This window comes from Oncorhynchus nerka, linkage group LG4 (assembly GCF_034236695.1).
Source record: "Oncorhynchus nerka isolate Pitt River linkage group LG4, Oner_Uvic_2.0, whole genome shotgun sequence".
Lineage (NCBI taxonomy): Eukaryota > Metazoa > Chordata > Actinopteri > Salmoniformes > Salmonidae > Oncorhynchus > Oncorhynchus nerka.
The window spans coordinates 39,714,960-39,739,035 of record NC_088399.1 but is presented as its reverse complement, the minus strand read 5'-3'; the positions used below and the strand labels follow the sequence as shown (position 1 = coordinate 39,739,035).

The following is a 24,076-nucleotide window of genomic DNA, read 5'->3' as shown; positions in this document are numbered from 1 at the left end:
TTTAATATAAGGAATTTTAAATCATTATTTATTATTTTGAAACTTAAGTATATTTTAGCAAATACATTTACTTTTGATACTTACGTATATTTAAAACCAGATACATTTAGACTTTTACTCAAGTAGTATTTTACTAGTTGACTTTATTTTCTATGAAGGTATCTTTACTTTTACTCAAGTATGACAATTTGGTACTTTTTCCACTATTCGTGTGTAAACTGTTGGGGTGCCCATGATGCTGGAGAGCAGAGGTGTCCAGGCAGGTTGAGGTTGCCAGGGTCAGAGTAGTGCAGAAGGTGTCTTATGCTGAGGCAGTGACGAGAATAGTAGAGGAAAATGGGTCCAGGGTGAGGGATCCTAAGAGGATACCTGTGAGTAGGCCGAGGCCTATAGTGATATGAATAACGTGCTTCAGTAAGGTTGCTTATTTGGTGTTCATGGCCCTGGTTGTCGATTGTACCGCAGGGATGGAACGTAAATCACAGAGGATAGATGTTGTGGTGGCAGTTGCAGAGAAGTACTTGGGTGTCTTAGATTTTACTGCTGAAGAGTTACAGGATGTTTTGAACGATAATGTTCTGTCCTCCCAGACTGCTGCCCTGGAGTAGGATCAGATAGGGTCAAAGTAGTGGAATAGTGGTGAGATTTTAATGTGTGCAGGGTTACTTGGTAGGGCAATGTTTTCACATTGTGTAATTAATTCGTACTACAGAATAGTAGGCTGATACACAGCCGACACAGTAGGTGGTAGCATGCAATTCTAAAAAAAATTGCGGACCACAATAATAACAAAGAAGAAGTATATACCGGAAGTGGGGTTACAGCGAGAGGTGACCGTGTAGGGACATGCGCTTCTGCTCTGTTAGGCGCTGGCAGTTGAATGAATAGCTGAACTGGAGTCCCAATGAAGGTAAGAGGGAATATTATCGCACTGTGTGTACCTGAGGTACCTGTCTCGTTGCTGGCTCTCGTGTATACACTCGTTGTCGACAAGCCCCGTCTCAGAGAGGACAAAACAGAGCTCTACAAGGTCAGTAACGTTAGCTAGTAAATGTACAGGTTGGTACCTAGGCTAACTAGCACTAGCAACTGATAAGCGTTTTGGCTGTTGCATTTAAAACAGATCATGTAAATAGCTACGTGGTAACAAGTTACAAGTCCAGCTCGCTAACTTGAAATCTAACGAAGCCAGTCTTAAAGTCTTAAGGAAAAGACACGTCAGATAATTTCACTTTTTGGCCCATGGTTATGGATGCTATGGCACCTCCTGTGTACCAGTAGCTAGCGAACGCTAGCCAGTTTGCTGTTACATAGAGGTTGAATCTGTACATATATTGCAAGATTCTACACTATTTTTAAATCACGTTAGAAATGCTGCTATTATAGCAATTACCGTGATTATCAGTTGGCTATTGACATTTTTATGTCATGATCAAGATTTCAGCTACAACCTGCAAATTGTTTCTACACTCATGCATTTGGCCCATATACAGTCTATGATCTGTCCCTAGGATGAAGAGACTCCCCATCCTAGTTCTGCTCTTGTGGCTATGTGCCATGTTCTACATTGGCATCTTCCTGTTTGTGGGCGGCTTCCTGCTGGTGAGGCTGGAGGTCAACCGGACCAGCACCTGTGGGGATGTTTTGCTGCCAGGGGACCAGCAGGGGGACTTCTGCCAAGGACAGCCACGCTTCCGCAAGGCTGTGGTTCTCATCATAGACGCCCTGAAGATCGACTTTGCCCGCTTTGACCCCGCGAACAAAGAGCCCCGCCCTTTCGAGAACAAGCTGCCCGTGCTGGAGGAAGTGACCTCATCAAAACCCTCCCATGCCCGCCTGTTCCCATTCCGTGCCGACCCCCCCACCACCACTATGCAGAGGATCAAGGGCTTCACCACAGGCTCCCTGCCCACCTTCATTGATGTGGGCAATAACTTTGCCTCCAGCGCCATCCTGGAGGACAACCTAGTTCACCAGCTAGCAGAAGTGGGTGAGTGACAGTCTATAAAGTCTGGCTCAATTCGCCACCCTGTAAGTAAAACATTCAAGGTTATGCTCAGAAAGGCACAGATGGGACATGACAAAAAATTGAACTCAGATTTTCCTGATTATTCCCTTTCTCCTTTCTATAGGCAAGAGAGTGGTCTTCATGGGTGATGACACATGGGAAAGTCTCTTCCCAAAAAAGTTCCACCGTTCCCTGCCCTTCCCCTCTTTCAATGTCAAGGATCTGCACACAGTGGACAATGGAATTCTGCAGCACCTGTACAATATCAGTAAGCATTGGCAGACAGCCAGACACATTTGTATTTGTGGTGTACAGTATTGGCTTCTCCTTCACATCTCTCTCTTCCTCAGTGGTAAGTGATGACTGGGATGTGCTGGTAGCTCACTTCCTGGGGGTGGATCACTGTGGCCACAGGTTTGGTCCTGACCACCCGGCCATGGCTGACAAGCTCACCCAGATGGATGGGGTCATCAGGTCAGTGGGAATTATAAGGTCTCCTGGCCACAGTAGCACTAGGCTATTTCATACACTCTTAGATTCAGTAGTACAGAATGTAATATCAATGCCATTTTAAAGAACTATCTTTAGGATTGCATTTGTACAATGCTCTCTAAAATACTGTGTGCGGTATGTCAGATGACATACCATGGCTCTACCAGTCTGACCATTGTTTTGTCCCCAAGATCTGTGCTTGATCGGCTGCAGAATGACACCCTGTTAGTGGTTATGGGAGATCACGGTATGACAGATACAGGTGACCACGGGGGGGAGAGCCAGAAGGAGACTGATGCTGCCATCTTCCTCTACAGCCCCTCTGCCCTCTTTACAGCATCCCCTTCCAAGGTGAGTATAGCAGCTGCACATTCCCACCATTCCTATAATATCCTCAACAATCATGATATGAATAGTGAGTGTTGCATTGATCATTCCACATTGAATGAGCCTTGTTTTGTTTCTGTCTCCCTGTAGAGTGATCCTGAGGTGGTGCCCCAGACAGACCTGGTGCCTACCCTGGCCCTGCTCCTGGGCATCCCCATCCCCTACAGCAGTGTGGGACAGGTCCTGCTGCCTCTGTTCCCTGCAGAAAGCCAGACAGGGGGTGCACCAGCAGGTCTCAGCCAGGCAGAGGCACTGTGGATCAATGCCAAACAGGTAATCCCAAAGATCTGTTATCATATCAGTTGCACACGTGATGTATGTTGAACATTACAATTGACTGCACATTTCTGTGCATATTCTAACCATGAATACGAGATTATATTAATTTGGATTATTAAGTGTTGTACGGTATACTGAAACTTCTGTACTTTTTTGATACTATAACATGGAAAATGAGTCAGTACTAGAATTGTTGTTACTTTCAGTACTTCTCTCACATCATCTACTGATTTGAGAGAGGATTAACTCTATCAGTGCATCTGATGTCCCCTTCTAGCGCGAGCTCACTGTACCTGCTCCACTTATTTATTGCTAGCTTTAGCCTGTACTGAGGAACTGCTTCCCTCACTGGGAGTCTGGGCTGCTGGGTTAGCTCCTCACTCATGCTACACTGAAGTTAACACACTTCAATAATATGGCATGTAGAAATGTTGCAACTGTTCAGAAAACAATTTCCATTACAGGCTAGAACACTTTACAATGCAAGAAGATACAGGTAGCTTCCAGCTTTGTAGGCAAACTTTCCTTGCTAGCTTACAGGTGAAGCTAACATCAATTCATGACCCTTGTACTTTGTTTGTGATAATATGCAAACCATAATGCAAAATATGTTGATTTTTAACTTGCCTAGTTAAATAAAGGTAAAATAAAGAAATAAAATAAATATTTACCATTCAAATAAATGATTACTGTTATGAAGTTATACCGAACAGAAATATAAACGCAACAATTTCAGTCAATTGAAATAAATTCATTAGGCCATGGGTGGGCCTAATGGGGAGCCAGGCGTAGCCAATCAGAAAGTTTTTCCCCACAAAAGGACTTTATTACAGACAGAAATACTCCTCAGTTTCAGACGATCCTGCAGGTGAAGAAGCCGGAGGTCCTGGGCTGGCATATGTAATGATCAAGCTGTTTATTCAGCTTCTTGATATGTCACACCTGTCAGGTGGATGGATTATCTTGGTAAAGGAGAAATGCTCACTAACAAGGATGTAAACAAATTTGTGCACAACATTGGAGAGAAATAAGCCATTTGTGTGAATGGATAATTTCTGCAATCTTTTATTTCAGCTCATGAAACATGGAACCAACCCTTTACATGTTGCGTTTATATTTTTGTTCAGTATATATTGGTAAAAACAAAGTCAAATTGATTGTAAAATGGATTCATTAATGCATACATGGCTATCTCTGAAAAATGTCAAATAATATTGAACTCAAAAGATCTTTCTGGATCAAGTCCCGTTCTGTGACTTTGGCTAATACGTCTTGTTTTGACGTGGTATCGGGCATGGTAATGCTAAACCTGGTGTCGGTATCAAAGCCAAAATTCTGGTATCGTGACCACACAAATTATAAATTTGACCCTTTTTGTCTTTTTAAAGGTCAACCGTTTCCTAGAGACCTATTCCAGCATGGCCAAAGACATCCCTCCAGAGAGTCTGTCTCAGCTGCAGGCAGACTTCTCCCGCCTCTCCTCCAAGTACCTCAGCAACGTCAAAGAGGGCCGCTCTCCCACCCCAGAACTAGTGGCCTCCCTGCAGGGGTACCTGACCTCTGTCCGGGACACCTGCCGCGCCACCTGGGCCCACTTCTACCCAGCCAAGATGGCTGCCGGCATAGCTGTCCTGGCGTGTGCCTGTGTGCTGTGTTACGTCCTCTCTGAGATGTCCTCTGTGCTGGTGAGGGAGAGTGGTCTGCTGAGGGTCCCTCTGGTGGCAGCCACTGTGGTGGGGGTGTGTGTGGCTGCAAGTCAGCTGTTCACCCAGGGCTATGCTGAGGGGTCCTGGTGCCTGGCGGCTGCAGCCCTCTCCTCCGAGGTACTGGTCCTCTGGAGAGCCCAACAGTCCAGGAAGACTACAGCGGCTGAGGGTGGAGAGGTGGCCCCAAGACGTGGCTGGCTGACCCTGCCTCGCTTCTTATTAACCCCTCCCCTTCTGGTGCTCCTCCTGCGCTGTGCCTCCCTGCTCTCTGACAGCTATGTAATAGCAGAGGGCCGTGTGGTCACCTTTCTGCTTTTTTCCATGAGTCTCTATGTCCCCTTCCATCTCAACTGGGACGGCCTCCTGCTACCCCCTGTCCATGACCCCCTGAAACCCGCCGGGCTGCTGCCCTCCCCGGTTCTATCCCCCTTAGCCGTAAGGAGGGAGAGCAGCACCTTCCTGGCCTGCCTGGGGGTGTTAGTGGGTTCTCTCTACCTCTCCCTCTTCTTCCACGGCTGTCGTGAGGAGCAGGGCTCCTGCCAGCCCTCCCCGTTCCTCTCCCCCCTGTCACGGGTGCAGGACAGCCGTCTGAAGAACCTACACTACATCCTGTCTCTGGCCTCTCTGGGCGCCTGGACCTACCTGCTGCGGCGCTGGCTGCGGCACTACGGCAACCTGAACAGCCCTGGTGGCACGGTATTCACGGCCCGCTGGATCCTGCCTCTGCTGTCTGTCTGTTTGGGGCTCCACTGGGCTGTGGCTGCCACTCCAGAGGACAGCTTTCGGAACCTGGCTGAGCTGATCAGCTTGGGCCAGCGGGCCCTCCCTAGGGTTGCTTTCTCTCTGCTGGGCGTAGGGCTGGCGCTGCTATGGCTGGACCCGCTCACCGTATTTATCAAAAGCAGGGCTGCAACCCCTGTCCGAGGCCCTGTATCGCTCCCCCCACCCCGCTACCGGGCCAGCACGGGCATCAGCACCCAGGCAGAGCTGCACCACCTTATCCCCCAGCTCTACCAGCGCATGCGCCGCTCCCTGGAGGATGGAGAACCAGCCAGGGTTCCTGAGGGGGGCGACCGGCCAGCCGTGGAGGCCTACGGTCTGGGTACGGTCTACTCTGCCCCCGTGGTCCTGCTGTGCGGCCTGCTAGGGCTGGGCCTGCTGCTGCTGCATCCAGAGGGCATGTCCCTGTCCTTCCTGCTGCTGCTCCTGGAGATGGGAGCCCTGCTGCAGATTCACGCCTCCTCCACTACCCTCAACGCCCTGCAGGGGTCGCACTCTGGTAAGCTGCTCACAGTGTGTGATCAATGGTCTGACTATTTGGTCCTCTTTTCATCTTCAATAACATGCCTGTAATTTTTACTTTTGCATATGTTGCATGTTTGTCTCGAACTAACTACTAGAGATACTAATGATTATGGATTTATCTTCTTTGCCTCTGACTTATTTGTACCCTGCCCTGAACTTTAGTAACTGTCACTGGCCAGCTACCACCCGGTTACACTACCATGCACCTTAGAGGCTGCTGCCCTATGTACATAGTCATTGAACACGGGTTACTTTAATAATGTTTACGTACTGTTTTACCCACTTCATATGTATATACTATATTGTAGTCAATGCCTATCCTATTTAACTATTGCTGTACATTATACTATTCTTCTGAATATACAGTGCCTTGCAAAAGTATTCACCCCCCTTGACATTTTTCCTATTTTGTTGCCTTACAACCTGGAATTAAACCAGATTTTTTGAAGGGTTTGTGTCATTTGATTTACACAACATCCCTACCACTTTGAAGATGCAAAATGTTTTTTATTGTGAGACAAACAAGAAATAAGACCAAATAAACTGAACTTGAGTGTGCATAACTATTCACCCCTCCAAAATCAATACTTTGTAGAGCCACCTTTTGCAGCAATTACTGGTATGGGCAAAACTGCTCCAGCTCCTTCAAGTTGGATGGGTCCCGCTGGTGTACAGCAATCCAATCTTTAAGTCCTACCACAGATTCTCAATTGGATTAAGGTCTGGGCTTTGACTAGACCATTCCAAGACATTTAAATGGTTCCCTTAAACCACTCTAGTGTTGCTTTAGCAGTATGCTTAGGGTCATTGTCCTGCTGGAAGGTGAACCTCCGTCCCAGTCTCAAATCTCTGGAAGACTGAAACAGGTTTCCCTCAAGAATTTCCCTGTATTTGGCGCAATCCATCATTCCTTCAATTCTGACCAATTTCAAAGTCCCTGTAGATTAAAAACATTCCACAGCATGATGCTGCCACCCCCATGCTTCACTGTGGGGATGGTATTCTTGGGGTGATGAGAGGTGTTGGGTTTGTGCCAAACATAGCATTTTCCTTGATGGCCAAAAAGCTAAATTTTTAGTCTCATCTGACCAGAGTACCTTCTTCCATATGTTTGGGGAGTCTCCCCCATGCCCTTTGGTGAACACCAAACGTGTTTGCTTATTTTTTTCTTTAAGCAATGGCTTTTGTCTGGCCAATCTTCCATAAAGCCCAGCTCTGTGGAGGGTAGGCTTAAAAGTAGTCCAGTGGACAGATACTCCAATCTCCGCTGTGGAGCTTTGTAGCTCCTTCAGGGTTGTCTTTGGTCTCTTTTTTGCCTCTGATTAATGCCCTCTTTGCCTGGTCTGTGAGTTTTGGTGGGTGGCCCTCTTGGCAGGTTTGTTGTGGTGCATAATCTTTAATGTAATGGTACTCCGTGGAATGTTAAAAGTTTCAGATATTTTTTTTATAACCCAAACCTGATCTGTACTTCTCCGACTTTGTACCTGACCTGTTTGGAGAGCTCCTTGGTCTTCGTGGTGCTGCTTAGTGGTGTTGCAGACTCTGCGGCCTTTCAGAGCAGGTGTGTGTGTATATATATATATATATATATATATGTATATATATACTGAGATCATGTGACACTTAGATTGCACACAGGTGATCTTTATTTAACTAATTATGTAACTTCTGAAGGTAATTGGTTGCATCAGATCTTATTTAGGGGGTGAATACATGTGCACGCACCAATTCCCTCCCCCCATTTCACTTCACCAATTTGGACTATTTTGTGTATGTCCATTACATGAAATCCAAATAAAAATCCATTTAAATTACAGGTTGTAATGCAACAAAATAGGAAAAACGCCAAGGGGGATGAATAAATTTGCAAGGGCTTTTCTTTGTTTGCAATTTTCTACATTGTAGAATAGTGAATATAATAGTGAAGACATAAACTATGAAATAACACATGGAATTTAACAAATGTTATCTATTTTAGATTCTTCAAAGTGTCCACCCTTAGCCAGCTTCGTGAGGTAGTCACCTGGAATGCATTTCAATTAGCAAGTGTGACTTGTTAAAAACCACCTCTCATGATGACTGCCACAGGAAAGGAAGAGCCAGAGTTACCTCTGCTGCTGAGGAGACTTTCATTAGAGTTACCAGCCTCAGAAATAGCAGCCCAAATAAATGCTTCACAGAGTGTCCTTGTGAGACGCAGAGTAGGTGAACGGATGATCTCCCAATGTGTGGTTCCCACCGTGAAGTATGGAGGAGGAGTTGTGGGGGTGCTTTGCTGATGACACGGTCAGTGATTCATTTAGAATTCAAGGCACACTTAACCAGCATGGCTACCACAGCATTCTGCAGCGATACGCCATCCCACCTGGTTTGCGCTTAGTGGGACTATCATTTGTTTTTCAACATGAAAATGACCCCAAACACACCTCCAGGCTGTGTAAGGTCTATTTGAACAAGAAGGAGAGTGATGGAGTGCTACATCAGATGACCTGGCCTCCACAATCACATGACCTCAACCCAATTGAGATGGTTTGGGATGAGTTGGACCGCAGAGAGAAGGAAAAGTAGCCAACAAGTGCTCAGCATACGTGGGAACTCCTTCAAGACTGTTTGAAAAGCATTCCTGGTGAAGCAAGATTGTCAGAATGCCTTGACAGCTTTGCACACTCTTGGCAAAGGGTGGCTACTTTGAAGAAATCTCAAATATATTTTTCTCTACACTTTGTTTTGGTTACTAAATGATTCCATATGTGTTATTTAATAGTTTTGATGTATTCTATTATTCTACAATGTAGAATGTAGTAAAAATAAGAAAACCAATTGAATGGGTAGGCGTGTCCAAACTTTTGATTGGTGCTGTGTGTGTGTGTCTCACACAGAAAAAAAACTATAACAAATGTTAGAATAAAGCTGTAATGTAACAACGTGAAAAAAGTCAAGGGGGCTAAATACTTTCCGGGTGCACTGTACATACACAACCGTTCAAAGGTTTGGGGTCACTTAGAAATGTCCTTGTTTTCCATGAAAACATACATGTAATTAGTTGTAAAGTGAATTGGAAATATAGTCAAGACGTTGACAAGGTTATAAATAAGGATTCTTAATTGAAATAATTGTCCTTCAAACTTTGCTTTCATCAAAGAATCCTCCATTTGCAGCAATTACAGCCTTGCAGACCTTTGTCATTCTAGTTGTCAATTTGTTGTGGGAATCTGTAGAGATTTCACCCCATGCTTCCTGAAGCACCTCCCACAAGTTGGATTGGCTTGAGATCCAGTGACTGTGCTGGCCACTCCATTATAGACAGAATACCAGCTGACTGCTTCTCCCCTAAATAGTTGTTGCATAGTTTGGAGCTGTGCTTTAGGTCATTGTCCTGTTGTAGGAGGAAATTGGCTCCTTCCACAGTGTATGGCGTTGCAGAATGGAGTGATAGCCTTCCTTCTTCAAGATCCCTTTTACCCTGTACAAATCTCCCACTTTACTGCCACCAAAGCACCCCAGACCATCACATTGACTCCACCATGCTTGACAGATGGCGTCAAGCACTGCTCCAGCATCTTCTCATTTTTCTGCGTCTCACAAATGTTCTTCTTTGTGATCCAAACACCTCAAACTTAGATTCGTCTGTCCATAACCCTTTTTTCCAATCTTCCTCTGTCCAGTGTCTGTGTTCTTTTCCCCATCTTAATCTTTTATTTTTATTGGCCAGTCTGAGAGATGTTTTTTTCTTTGCAACTCTGCCTAGAAGGCCAGCATCCCGGAGTCGTCTCTTCACTGTTGACATTGAGACTGGTGTTTTACTGGTGCTATTTAATGAAGCTGCCAGTTGAGGACTTGTGAGGCGTCTGTTTCTCAAACTAGACACTCTAATGTACTTGTCCTCTTGCTCAGTTGTGCACCGAGTCCTCCCACTCCTCTTTCTATTCTGGTTAGAGCCAGTTTGCGCTGTTCTGTGAAGGGAGTAGTACACAGCGTTGCACAAGATATTCCGTTTCTTGCCGATATCTCAGAATAAGAATAGACAGACAAGTTTCAGAAGAAAATTCTTTATTTCTGGCCATTTTGAGCCTCTAATCAAACCCACAAATGCTGATGCTCCAGATACTCAACTGGTCTAAAAGTCAGTTTTATTACTTCTTTAATCAGGACAACAGCTTTCAGCTGTGCTAACATAATTGCAAAAGGGTTTTCTAATGATCAATTACCCTTTTAAAATGATCAACTTGGATTAGCTAACACAACATGCCAATGGAACACAGGAGTGATGGTTGCTGATAATGGGCCTCTGTAAACCTATGTAGATATTCCATATAAAATCTTCCATTTTCAGCTACAATAGTCATTTACAACATTAACAATGTCTACACTGTATTTCTGATCAAGTTGATGTTATTTTAATGGACAAAAATGTGCTTTTCTTTCAAAAACAAGGACATTTCTAAGTGGCCCCAATCCTTTGAACGGTAGTGTGCATACCTAGATACATAAATGCATACAGACAATCCTAATATTTCTTAATTCCATTCTTTTACTTTTTCGATTTGTGTGTACTGTTAGATATTATTGCACTGTTAGAGCTAGGAACACTAGCATTTCGCTACACCTGCAATAACATTTGCTAAATATGTGTGTGCGACCAATAAGGTTTTTCTTTGATTTGACTTGTCTCTCCCTCTACCAGGTGGCTTTTCTGTGCCCTGGACCCCGTTAATGCTGTGGTCCCTGGCTGCCACTCAGTTCTTCCATGCCACAGGCCATCTGCCTACGTTCCCATCCATCCAGTGGGCTGCTGCCTTTGTGGGCTTCCCTGGTGGGCACACGGGCACCATACTCCCCGCTTCACTGGTCACCCTCAACACCTTCTCCTCACACATCCTCTTTGCAGGTACTCACCCGTTCACTGTGTTGTACAGTAAGAATTCTAATGTATTTAGGTTGATTGACATCCTGGTTAATGTGGCTATAATCATATCCCTCCTGACATTATTTCAGTCTATGCGTAATACCGTACCACACTTCAATACTGACAACCTCTTAAGTTAATTGATGGCTACACAGTGTACCTGAATATTGATCATGAATATGATGCTCAGTTTATGCTGATGTGTCTGTATGTTTGTGAATACAGTGGCTTGTCCGCTGCTTCTCTTCTGGCCGCTGGTGTGTGAGGTGCGAGGGGGACGAGGAGGAAGAGGGGGAGGTGGGGAGGAAGGACAGGACAATGCTATCATGGAGATGAGACTAAGGGAGAGTCCCCAGCAGTTCAGCTCTGCCCTTCTACAGCTCGCAACACGCTACCTCTTCATTAACGGGGCACAGGTAAGCACTATTAGAATAATACCATGCATATTTTTATTTTATTTAAATAACCAAAATATTGCTCTTGACTAATCAGAATGACGCAAAATGTCACAAACACAGTTGTTTTCTGGGTGCTATTCTCCGGTAAGTTTCTGGCTAACAGAAGCCTAGGCTAACAGCAATGGTGAAAGAGAAGTCTGACGTTTGCCATTGTAGAACTGATTCTGTTCTGGTGAGAGTTTTGCATTGATCTGTGTCAGGTCTCTGTTGGTGCGTGCCTGTAGGCTAATTGTTGTTTGAAGTGGGGAAAATAGCATATCGTTGTCAGGGCTAACCCGAGGGATAAATGCTGTAATAGTATAAAATGCCTTTTCATGTCAAACTTAACCCATAGTCCATGAGAGAGACAATGATATTAAAATAATCACTTTGTGTGTCCTCAGAAATGTAGGCTACATTTCCAGCTGTAAACAGTGTACTGTCAGCCATGTGACGTCTGAGGCAGCAGTAGCTCAATGGACCGTACATAAACACTACATTTCCAGCTGTAAACGGTGTACTGTCAGCCATGTGACGTCTGAGGCAGCAGTAGCTCAATGGACCGTACATAAACACTACATTTCCAGCTGTAAACAGTGTACTGTCAGCCATGTGACGTCTGAGGCAGCAGTAGCTCAATGGACCGTACATAAACACTACATTTTTAAAGTTTTTATTAAGTTAAGAATTTCATGAAAATATGCTTGTATATAACAAAGTAACTTGGACCATTTCAGTTAGACAACGTTTTAAAATAGACTTACGTTTATCAAAATGAATACTCTCACAAGTGTTTGAATAATAACGTCCATTCGGATAGTAGAATTACCATGCCCATCCCTAACACACACACTACTGCTCTGCCATTTGACTCAGGACCTCCTCTCCCCTCTTTCAGGTCTTTGCATCAGTCTGTGCAGCTGCTATCCTCAGGAGACATTTAATGGTGTGGAAGGTTTTTGCACCCAAGTAAGTATCTTTACCAACTCACAGTAACCACAGTATTGGCTTTGTGTCATTCCTTCCTACTCTGTGTTACTGGGTTTGTCCCTGGTCATGCTCTCAAAATGTGTCATCTGTCTTCTCTAGCATGCTATTAAGCATTATGTCTTCTCTAGCATGCTATTAAGCATTATGTCTTCTCTAGCATGCTATTAAGCATTATGTCTTCTCTAGCATGCTATTAAGCATTATGTCTTCTCTAGCATGCTATTAAGCATTATGTCTTCTCTAGCATGCTATTAAGCATTATGTCTTCTCTAGCATGCTATTAAGCAGTATGTCTTCTCTAGCATGCTATTAAGTAGTATGTCTTCTCTAGCATGCTATTAAGCATTATGTCTTCTCTAACATGTTTCCTATATATTTGCAGGTTGATGTTTGAGGCCTCAGGGTTCCTGGTGAGCAGTGTGTTTGTGCTGGTGGGGGTGACCCTGGTAATGAGGGTGGACGTGGCAGTGGGGCGCTGGTTTAAGAGACTCCTCCCTGACACGTCTGGGTAGAGCTGCTATTGCACTGTTGCAATTGACCAGGGCCCACTGTAAGGCACCCTACACTGTACATCCCTCTCTGGTTCTGGGGGGGTGCAAGGATGGACAGAAGGGGGGGGGGGGGGGGGGTCCTGGGGAATTCGCCATAAGGGCAGCCGTAAGTATCTAGAGGGACTGAGGTGTTTGGGTGACTTGTCCTCTCAAACTAAACTTCAGTGTAGGCTGTATATGATGTCAACAAAGGTGCTCTCTCCTCTTGCTCTGTCAATGCAGACGGACCACAATGGAACTGAATGGTTGAACTTTTCACATCCATCCTCAAAACGACAAACTCTAAAACCATTGAAGAACATCTGTAATACTCCACTTTATTCTCCTTGGTCATGTATGGGACAGATCCAAGCCTTCACAGCATTACTCTCCATTGTATTGCCTATCGGGTGGCCAGTTAATGAGGCTGTTTACAGAGTGGATGGGAAAGGGGCCTATGGGACCCACAATGCTCTCTGGCTCATGCTCAGTTATGTATGACAGGTCAACAGGAAATGGGTGGATAGTGTGCAAAAAGCAATGAAATTAATCCATCCCAGCAAAGTGCATTATGTCTGTCATCTCAAGTGTCTGCTGAAGGAAATGATCAATTCTTCTGTTTTTATCGTTTTTATATTTAAAAATGGTGGTTTCTTACTGCCAACACTGACGATTATATTACAATATTTTACAGCATCAGCAATAACTGTCTTAATTCATCTCGAATAACAGTATGATTTATAATAATGTTTTCTAATTCCAAATATACAGGTCAGTCGTCTTGTGAGCCAATAAAGCACCTTTTCCCTTGGGCAGGATGGCTTTAATGAATGCCTTGTGTGATGTGACTTGTTGGATGAAGAAAAAGAAAAAAATAGAAATTGAGGACATAAGCATTGACTGTTTTTATTTATTTCTCTGTGGTAGGTACAGTGTTCTGTAGGTCACTGGACAAGGACATGTTACATTTCTCAGCTCTAGTCTACAATGCATGAAACTGAAGGGATGTAATTTGAGCTCAGGTTGAATTTGCCCCAATGCAATAGAGCTCCCTTGCTCAAGCTGTCTAAGTGAATGATTGATGTCTACTTCTCTTGGCGGAAGGTAGTGGGAACTATATTTATGCCAATCTGAGTCATGCCTTGTTATAAGTGTTGGTAAGTTGATAGGTTCAGTTGCCATAGATTTTTTTCGTTACAAATACTTTTGTTTAATATAACCAATGAACTAAATTGATCTTATTGTGAAACTCAAATTAAATAGTTTGTACATTTATGAAAGTGTTTGTCCCGCTTTAAATTGTTTAGCTTATACTGTGTTCATAAATCCTTCAGAAGCACTATATGTGTTACAAAGCATCCATAACAGTATGTCATGCTTTATAAAGGGTTCACAATGTGACATGTTTTAATGAAGGATTGCATACACTCTAAAGTAAGGTCACATTACACCTAATCTCATTCCCAGACACTATCGGCCAAATGTGTGGAAGGTCTGGTGTACCAACGCATCACACTTGGCCTTCATGAGTTAGGTTTCAAATCAAATAAATAGTGGAAATGGCCAGGGTTTAGCCATGACTTACTTTACTCTGTAAGGTCACTCCTGTAGAATTCTCTGGTCACTCCCACTAAGGCCAACTCTGAATGATTGATATCCCAGGCTTATACAGTGGGGCAAAAAAGTATTTAGTCAGCCACCAATTGTGCAAGTTCTCCCACTTAAAAAGATGAGAGGCCTGTAATTTTCATCATAGTTACACTTCAACTATGACAGACAAAATTAGAAAAAAAATCTAGAAAATCACATTGTAGGATTTTTTAAATGAATTTATTTGCAAATTATGGTGGAAAATAAGTATTTGGTCAATAACAAAAGTTTATCTCAATACTTTGTTATATACCCTTTGTTGGCAATGACAGAGGTCAAACGTTTTCTGTAAGTCTTCACAAGGTTTTCACACACTGTTGCTGGTATTTTGGCCCATTCCTCCATGCAGATCTCCTCTAGAGCAGTGATGTTTTGGGGCTGTTGCTGGGCAACACAGACTTTCAATTCCCTCCAAAGATTTTCTATGGGGTTGAGATCTGGAGACTGGCTAGGCCACTCCCAGGACCTTGAAATAGTTCTTACGAAGCCACTCCTTCGTTGCCCGGGCAGTGTGTTTGGGATCATTGTCATGCTGAAAGACACTATTTCTTGTGCAATAACCTGAGGATGACATTACACCAAGAAACACTTACCTTGATGAAAGCCCCCAACCTAAAGAAATAGAAAATGTCTTTCTTCTGGAACCAAGTTACATGTTCCACAGTTCACAACACGCACAAAAACTAGCCATATCGTGGGGTGCTGGGCCCAATCAGGTCTTCCACTTTCCCACTGAAAGATCACCGACAGAATGTTGTCACCATTGTAACAAGGTGTAATCAAGCCCTGGTCTCAAGCATGGGAACAGAAGAGGAATACCTGGTGCAGTCATCTCAGGTTGGACACCAAGTCATCTTGGTTCTGACACACACACACAAACGCATTTAAATACCTCTCACACCCTACAGTAACCTGTGGATCACGAGAGAACCGTCATAAATCAGCAGAACGTTAATAACTTATTTATTGACTCTGTGTAGTGTCCTGTACTACTTAGTTTGAATTGAGAGACCTTCGGTCATTCACAACGAAGTACTTAATTTAAAGATATACCCCTATGGCCATTTATAACACATACATTAATGCCTTGTATCATATGATGCTGTTCTGACTATAAAGTCGGACACCTTTGGTCATAACACATACAAAAAGGTTTAATGATGTACACATGTATTTACACAAATCATAGATAAAAGCTAAAACACATAAACAAAGACATGTTTAAACCATACATTTCCTTTCATTTGTATTTTTTCTTAAACAATACAAATAAATACATTACGTTTCAAAAAGTCCAGCAATGCAATTACATTGAATATTACACAGAGCTGTGAATAGAGTAGCTTTACCCTGAGCTGGCGGACAAATGGTTATTGGTCTCTGCCTGCTGGAGGTACTGCATGTTGGTTCCAACCTTAAAAGTAACAACAAAGAAAGCTAGCAGGTCTGTTAGGAAATGCCTTTTGTCACACCATCTGGATAAGGGCATTTCTGTGGTGTGCTAGAAACTCTAAATGGGGAGATGAGAAACTCCATTAGATTCATATTATTATATTCCTCTTTCCTTTACAAATTTGACTATGAGACGTAGCCTCATCTAAGGGGGATTTTATTTAGCTGAGCCTGCTAGCTAGCTTAATTTTGGCTAGCTAGCAATTGCTCTGAAGTCACCGAAATGATTAGAAATAACGATTGAGGTAAGTACAGTATGTAATCTAACTCAAACTAATTTGAATAACAATAAATAAAGGTTAAGGTACTTCTGGGTCACAGAATTTCAGAAATGTTCTAAATAAAAGTCCCCAACAAATAGTAGAAAACTGTCAATAACCTGTATTCATGATATATGAAAATAATTCATGTGTTTATATTTAAGGGACATTTGCATTGAATGTGGGTTTAAAAAACATTTTCCAAGATCACATTAATGCCCCCAATTCAAATGGCTTATAGCCGGTAGCTGTGCATGGGTAAAATCACTGTGTATGGAATACATATTGGCTTATAGCCTGTAGCTGTGCATGGGTAAAATCACTGTGTATGGAATACATATTGGCTTATAGCCGGTAGCTGTGCATGCATTCGTTCATACGCCACGTGATATACAATAAGGCCGTGACAGCATAAAGACAACAGTCACACTGTGGCGGAACATATTAAACTACATCACAAAACCAGAGAGAAACATCTGTCCGGGAATATTGTAGGGAATACTCAGTAAGGTGTGTAGTATATATGGTGTAATGTCATGGGGCTCTGAATAATACGGACTGTTGCTGGCCTTTTACTCCACCCATTCCATTGGCCACAAAGCAAATCACTGAATATGGAATACATAACCATCACGTGACTTACTGCTAGCTTGCCTCCCAATCTGGCTGTACCATCACGGCCATCTAATCATCCCCGGCTTCCAATTGGCTCATTCCTCTCCCCTGTAACTATTCTCCAGGTCATTGCTGTAAATGAGAATGTGTTCTCAGTCAACTTGCTTGGCAAAATAAGGGTTAAAATCCAATGTTTTTCTACTAAAAAAGTCTGAAAAAAGGTGAAAATAGAAACAGATTTTACAAGGCCTTACCTTATGTTTTTTTGCTGTGCATGACTGCACTTTAGAGTGTGCATTTTTGGAGAGGTTGAAGTCAGGTCCAATATTGTCTGTGCACCCAAAAGGGAAAGAGGTTGGGCCATCCTAGAAATGTTTGAGTAATATGATATAATATATACAATTTAGAAGCTTTAATCAAAAGGGACTTACAGTCATGCATCAATATATTTTTAAGTATGGGTGGTCCTGGGACTCAAACCCACTATCCTAGCGTTGCAATGTTCTACCAAGATGCATGACAGGGTAATAAATGCTTTTTGAAGCCTCAATTTAATATGATTTATAAGGCCTTTAAAGCACAGGTTTATGTCACATTTGACATGGGTGGTTATGCCACATTTATGAACCCTTTACAAAGCATGACATATGGTTACAGATGATTTGTAACACATTTATGTAGTCTTTATGAAGGCTTTATGAAGCCTTTATGAGCTGCACTTCATTTAAAGCAGGACCGAAGTTGGTCTGTCAGTCACACTAGTCATTGCCAGTCGCAAACTGGTAAGTCACAGTCATGACAACAGAACAGCTCTGCTCAAGGAAGTTAGGCTTGAAATGTGTTGCTAATTGAGATATGAAACGATGTCCAATTTTTTAAAAACAGAACAAAGGGAAGCTGAAAAATAGTTTTCCCACATTTTTGGCACTCCCACCTGAAGAGAGGAGTCCATGTACAGCCCATTTCCATAGCTTGGTTCAGGCTGTGAGGTAGGAGTTGATACATTCTGTCGATTCAAGGTTACATCAGCAGTTTCCATGGCTCTGTGAGAGGGTGGGAATCCCCTGCTGACTGCCTGACGAATTTCTGGGAATTGTAGCCATTGACCCCTAGTCAGGGTGACACTTGCCATAGGGTCAAGCAGCCTTATCTCTGATTTTTGCAGAGTGAACTTGGGGCTTTCCACAACTCCCTGGCTCTCCTTTACCACCCAGTAGAAGATTAACATTATAATCATGTACAAATATGCAGTGCCACTACCACAGCCTTTCCTTGAGCAGGTTCATTTCTAAAGATTACATGACTAACACTGTCAGAGTATAAAGGAATAGCTGTGCGAAATAAGTGTGCAATATACATTGTTAAACAGTCTCGTACTGCTTATTTTAGAAGCTAGGATTGTTTTCGTACGACAGTGCTTTCTTGTGAAAAGAGGTGTACATAGCGGGTCATTGTTGGTCTTATGTTATCTGTCAGGGATCCCTGTGGAATGACTTCCCAAAAACCAAGTATTCTTGGAACTGTTACAATGAATTTCTGCTTGGCTTCTGGCCAAAAACAAGACATACCATTTACACATACAACCCTCTTAGTACTGGCTAATTGTTTGTTGACTGGACAACTACATAACTCTGTAGTGACAGTGGCATCGGCAGGCCAGCTCCAACTTTACGGTTGACATGAGGCGAGCATGGGGCAAATTACTCACCTACGGATGACCACCCCAGTCTATTAGGATTTGACTGCTGCGAGGGGTTGTTAATTGTTAAGGTACTAAACATTCATGGCCTATGAAACAGGAGAACATGAGAACAGTCATTGGCAACTTCATCCTCCATTTGGCATCATCATCAGGTCTCTGTAGCTCCAGCCGTTGGTAATTACATGTCTCTGTCACAGCAGAACAAAACACTGACTGACATTCCCCTTGCCGGCACTGGAGGACTGCCATCTATTGTGCCATGCCTTACTTACCTGCATATCCTGTATCTTTCATGCCAGTACATTATCAAGGGCTCTCTTTCCCGGAATAGACTTACCCAACAAAGATCCCAGCATAGATCTGGCAGGCGTTGAATAGAGTTATGTGAAACTGGTAAGAATTGACACAATGTGGTGTTTATGTGACATGACACTTTGAAGAGACTTCACAGTGTTTAGATAATCATTCCTAATAACCGATCTGAACAAATTTTACGAGGAACAAGTTTGAACGAGTAAGTTTATTAGGACTCTGATGGGTTTAGTTATGTGTCAGGCAGTGCCAGTCCTATGTTCTGCAGCTTATTTTGTTACGAGCTACTGGCCCATTTTGTGTGCAGAGATATTCTAAACAACGTAAGAGATTTAACGATAAGTACTTAGTATTGAGAAGCCATATTGTGTACCCTTTTGATAAAACACAGTGTAAAAAGAGTTGTTCTAATCACTGGGTTTTGAATGAGAAGGCTGCCTCTCTCTGGCTTGATTCATCGTAGAGACTGGGTGGCATATAATAGCAAAACGAGCTGGAAGGGATACACATTTAGCTCAACGCATGATCAAACTAAACACTAAGCCTCTGTCTCTAGTTCATGCCTCATCAGTCTTCATAAGCGTTTCAGCCTAGACCTGACACAGGGTTAGTAAGACAACCGCTGGAATGTACATTTAATGCTACGGTGCATTTGAGAACGTTCCACACAATTCATATCTGGGAGACAGACAGGTAAGGGCAGACGGACACATCATAGAGGTAGCCTGCCTCAGACGTGTGTGTCCCCTCTGTCACACAGTAAAACACAAACATAAAAGAAAGAGTACTGACTTACAGTAACAGCCCCCCTCTTACATACATACAAACAACCGCAAACCAACACACGTTGACACAAGCCACACACCCACACACAGGATTGTGGCCATCCTCTATTATCAGTTCTCATAGGTTACTTATCTCCCCATCAACGGTGAAAATGATTTACAGACATTACTGCCTGGAGGCGTAACTGCAATGAAAGTATTCTTAATCTCAGAAGAAAGCACTGGCAGAGCCTCTATTTAGTTTTCTTTAAAAAGGTGAGAGGTCAAGGGGCGTACTGAGCTGAAGCATGGTTTACGGGAAATGGGTGCGTGACTTGAGGACAGTGAAAGTGAAAGGAGTTCTACGGTGAGGATATATATATAAAGCTGTGCCTGAACCACAGTAGTCCACTGATCTGCAGATCCTTGTCTAACGCATTAAGACAGCACAACTGAGACAGGATGTCATTACGGGTGGCTGCACTTCTTCTGTTGGCATCTGTCCTCTGGAGCCATGTAGCAGGTGAGATCCTCTTATTTTCTACTGCAGAGTTGCTGTTATTACTACTTTTGCTGCAAGTTGCCGTCATAGTAACTACTCTAACAACGTCTTAGTACCATGATGCTGTGCCTTGATCACTAGTTGTTATCATCATCTGTGGAACTGTAAACACGCTCTTCGTTTAATTTGAGTAGAACGGTATACGCACACAGAAGGGATACACAGAGGGTATCATCTAACCTGCTGTGTGTTTGTGTGTGTGTCCCTTCAGCAAGCACAGATCAGGCTTTGGACTGCTGCTTGACAACGACTGATACCAAGCTTCCCCACAGAGTGGTGAAGTCATACAGTATCCAGACAGTCAGTGGAGGATGTCGGATAGCTGCCACTGTGTAAGCAACATTATACCTTCTACAGACTGAATTGAACCCATTCACCCTAACCACAAGTGAATCTTTTCTGCCTGTGTGTGACTGCATTGATGCAATGTGTCTGATCTGCCATTTACTTCTGACAACAGGTTTGTCACGAAGAAGAACCTTAGACTGTGTGCTCCTCCTGCCACCAAGAAGAACTGGGTGGCCAAACTCATCAAGCAACTGAAGAGGAAATCGCATAAGGGAAAGGACAGAAAAGGGAAGAATGGTGAGCTTCTATGTAAAACTATGATGCAATTCAATGAACAATTCTATTAAGGATACAAATAGTCAGTAATGGGGCTCATCTATATTCTTCCTTTAAGAGTGAGGTTTCCCAACCGGCCTCTGTATTAACATGTTGATTTCTCATCAGGCAAGAGAAGACACTGAAAGGCTGTGGGTGATCCTTAAACCTCGGAGCTCCAGTATACGTCCTTTGAGAAGAGTCAATATTTCAAATATTTTGTGAATGGGACTGAAAGTTAGTTCTCATTTTAAGGTGGACGCCACTGTGATACCGTTGAATTATTTTTGACCAACACTCTTGTCACGTGTTGTGTATTGCAGAACGTCATTGTCAAAATGTTGCTCACAGTTACTATAAGCTTGATTTTATATTGTATAACTCATTTAATGTAAATAAATAAGTGTTTATTTTTTTAAGAAACATTGCATTTTTCATCTTGGTATCAATGATTTAATAATTTCATTCAGTCAAATCCTTGGTCTTATATTATTGGGAATAGGTTAAATTTCCAAGTTATCAAAACAAATCAAATGTTACTTGTCACATACACATGGTTAACAGATGTTAAGTTCTGACAGTGCAGCAATATATAACATGTAATCTAACAATTCCACAACACACAAAAGTTAAGGAATGGAATAAGTAATATATACATGTAAATATATGGATGAGAAATGACAGAGTGGCATAGGCAAGATGCAATAGATGGTATAAAATACAGTATGTACATATGAGATGAGTAATGCAGATATGTAAACATTATTGAAGTGGCATTATGAAAGTGACTAGAGATACATTTATTAAAATGGCCAATGATTTCAAGTCTGTATGTAGGCAGCAGCCTCTCTGTGTTTGTGATGGCTGTATAAGTCTGATGGCCTTGAGGTAGAATCTGTTTTTCAGTCTCTCGGTCCCAGCTTTGACGCACCTGTACTGACCTCGCCTTCTGGATGATAGCGGCGTGAACAGGCAGTGGTTGTTGTCCTGATTATACAGGACACCTACAGCAACCAATGTCACAGGAAGCTGTGACATTGGTTGCTGTAGGTGTCCTGGAGGGCAGGTAGTTTTACCCCGGTGATGAGTTGTGCAGACTGCACCGCCCTCTGGAAAGCCTTGTGGTTGTGGGTGGTGCAGTTGCCATACCAGGCGGTGATGCAGCCCGACAGGATGCTCTCAATTGTGCATCTGTAAAAGTTTGTGAGTGTTTTAGGTGACAAAACAAATTTCTTCAGCCTCCTGAGGTTGAAGAGGCGCTGTTGCACCTTCTTCACCACACTGTCTGTGCGGACTATTTCAGTTTGTCCGTGATGTGTACGCCGAGGAACTTAAAACTTTACACCTTCTCCACTGTTGTCCCGTCGATGTGGATAGAGGGGTGCTCCCTCTGTTTTTTCCTGAAGTCCATGATCATCTCCTTTGTTTTGTTGACATTGAGTGAGAGGTTGTTTTGCTGACACCACACTCCGAGTGCCTTCATCTCCTCCCTGTAGGCTGTCTCATCGTTGTTGGTAATCAAGCCTACTGCTGTTGTGTTGTCTGCACTTGAAAACAAGTTCTAACTGCGACCTGGCCAAGATAAAGCAAAGCAGTGCAACACAGACAACAACACATAGTTACACATGGAATGAACAAACATACAGTCAATAACACAATAGAAAAAAAGTCTATATACAGTGTGTGCAAATTAGGTAAGATAAGGGAGGTAAGGCAATACATAGGCCATAGTGGCGAAATAATAACATTTAGCAATTAAACACTGGAGTGATAGATGTGCAGAATATGAATGTGCAAGTAGAGATACTGGGGTGCAAAGGAGAAAAAAAAATAACAGCATGGGGATGAGGTAGTTGGATGGGCTATTTACAGATGGGCTATGTACCGGTGCAGTGATCTGTGAGATGCTCTGACAGCTGGTGCTTAAAGTTAGTGAGGGACATATGAGTCTCCAGCTTTAGTGATTTTTGCAATTTGTTCCAGTCATTGGCAGCAGAGAACTGGAAGGAAAGGAGGCCAAAGAAGGAATTGACTTTGGGGGTGACTAGTGAGATATACCTGCTAGAGCGCATGCTACGGGTGGGTGTTGCTATGGTGACCAGTGAGCTGAGATAAGGCTGTGCTTTACCTAGCAAAGACTTACAGATGACCTGGAGCCAGTGGGTTTGGCGGCGAATATGAAGCCAGGGCCAGCCAACAAGAGCATACTGTTCGCAGTGATGGGTAGTATATGGGGCTTTGGTGACAAAACGGATGGCACTATGATAGCAAATTGGATGCAGTCTGAGTAGAGTGTTGGAGGCTATTTTGTAAATTACATTGCCGAAGTCGAGGATCGGCAGGATAGTCAGTTTTATGAGGGTATGTTTGGCAGCATGAGTGAAGGATGCTTTGTTGCGAAATAGGAAGCCAATTCTAGATTTAATTTTGGATTATAGATGCTTAATGTGAGTCTGGAATGCTGAGCTATAGTCAATGAACAGCATTCTTACATAGGTGTTCCTCTTGTCCAGATAGGATAGGGCAGTGTGCAGTGTTATGGCGATTGCGTCGTCTGTGGACCTATTGGGGCGGTAAGAAAATTGAAGTGGGTCTAGGGTGACAGGTAAGGTGGAGGTGATGTGATCCTTGACTAGCGTCTCAAAGCACTTCATGATGACAGAAGTGAGTGCTACGGGGCGATCGTCATTTAGTTCAGTTACCAATGGTGGCCATCTTGAAGCATGTGGGGACAGTAGACTGGGATAGGGAGAGATTTAATATGTTCGTAAACCAGCCAGCTGGTCTGCGCATGCTCTGAGGACGCGGCTAGGGATGCCGTCTGGGCCGGCAGCCTTGCGAGGGTTAACACGGAGTCGGAGAGCCCACAGTCCTTGGTAGAGGGCCGCGTTGGTGGCAGTGTATTATCCTCAAAGCGGGCAAAGAAGGTGTTTAGTTTGTCTAGAAGCAAGACGTCGGTGTCCGTGACGTGGCTGGTTTTCTTTTTGTAGTCCGTGATTGTCTGTAGACCCTGCCACATCTCGTGCCTGCTACGCTGAATTGCGACTCGACTTTGTCTCTATACTGACATTTCGCTTGTTTGATTGCCTTGCGGAGGGAATAACTACAATGTTTTG

General features: G+C 43.4%; 2 protein-coding genes across 3 annotated transcripts; both read left to right on the top strand.

Annotated features, from left to right (window-relative positions):
• The first annotated feature begins 810 nt into the window (after positions 1-810).
• On the top strand, positions 811-13,130 carry pigo (phosphatidylinositol glycan anchor biosynthesis, class O). Of its 2 annotated transcripts, none has more exons than XM_029653209.2 (11): positions 811-910; positions 1,512-1,990; positions 2,133-2,276; positions 2,359-2,482; positions 2,692-2,851; positions 2,978-3,160; positions 4,555-6,151; positions 10,862-11,065; positions 11,309-11,499; positions 12,419-12,489; positions 12,893-13,130. In XM_029653209.2, exons 2-11 carry the CDS (start codon positions 1,513-1,515, stop codon positions 13,020-13,022), a joined length of 3,282 nt encoding a protein of 1,093 aa, XP_029509069.2. In that variant the 5' UTR covers positions 811-910; position 1,512; the 3' UTR covers positions 13,023-13,130. The 2 variants fall into 2 exon arrangements, with proteins under 2 accessions (XP_029509069.2, XP_029509064.2); XM_029653204.2 differs by having other exon boundaries at positions 818-1,030.
• Positions 13,131-20,194: 7,064 nt separating this feature from the next.
• On the top strand, positions 20,195-21,383 carry LOC115128913 (C-C motif chemokine 19-like). The gene is made up of 4 exons (XM_029659053.2): positions 20,195-20,318; positions 20,569-20,689; positions 20,818-20,942; positions 21,090-21,383. The coding sequence occupies exons 1-4, from the start codon at positions 20,258-20,260 to the stop codon at positions 21,104-21,106; spliced, it is 324 nt and encodes a 107-aa protein (XP_029514913.1). The 5' UTR covers positions 20,195-20,257; the 3' UTR covers positions 21,107-21,383.
• The last annotated feature ends 2,693 nt before the right edge of the window (positions 21,384-24,076 follow it).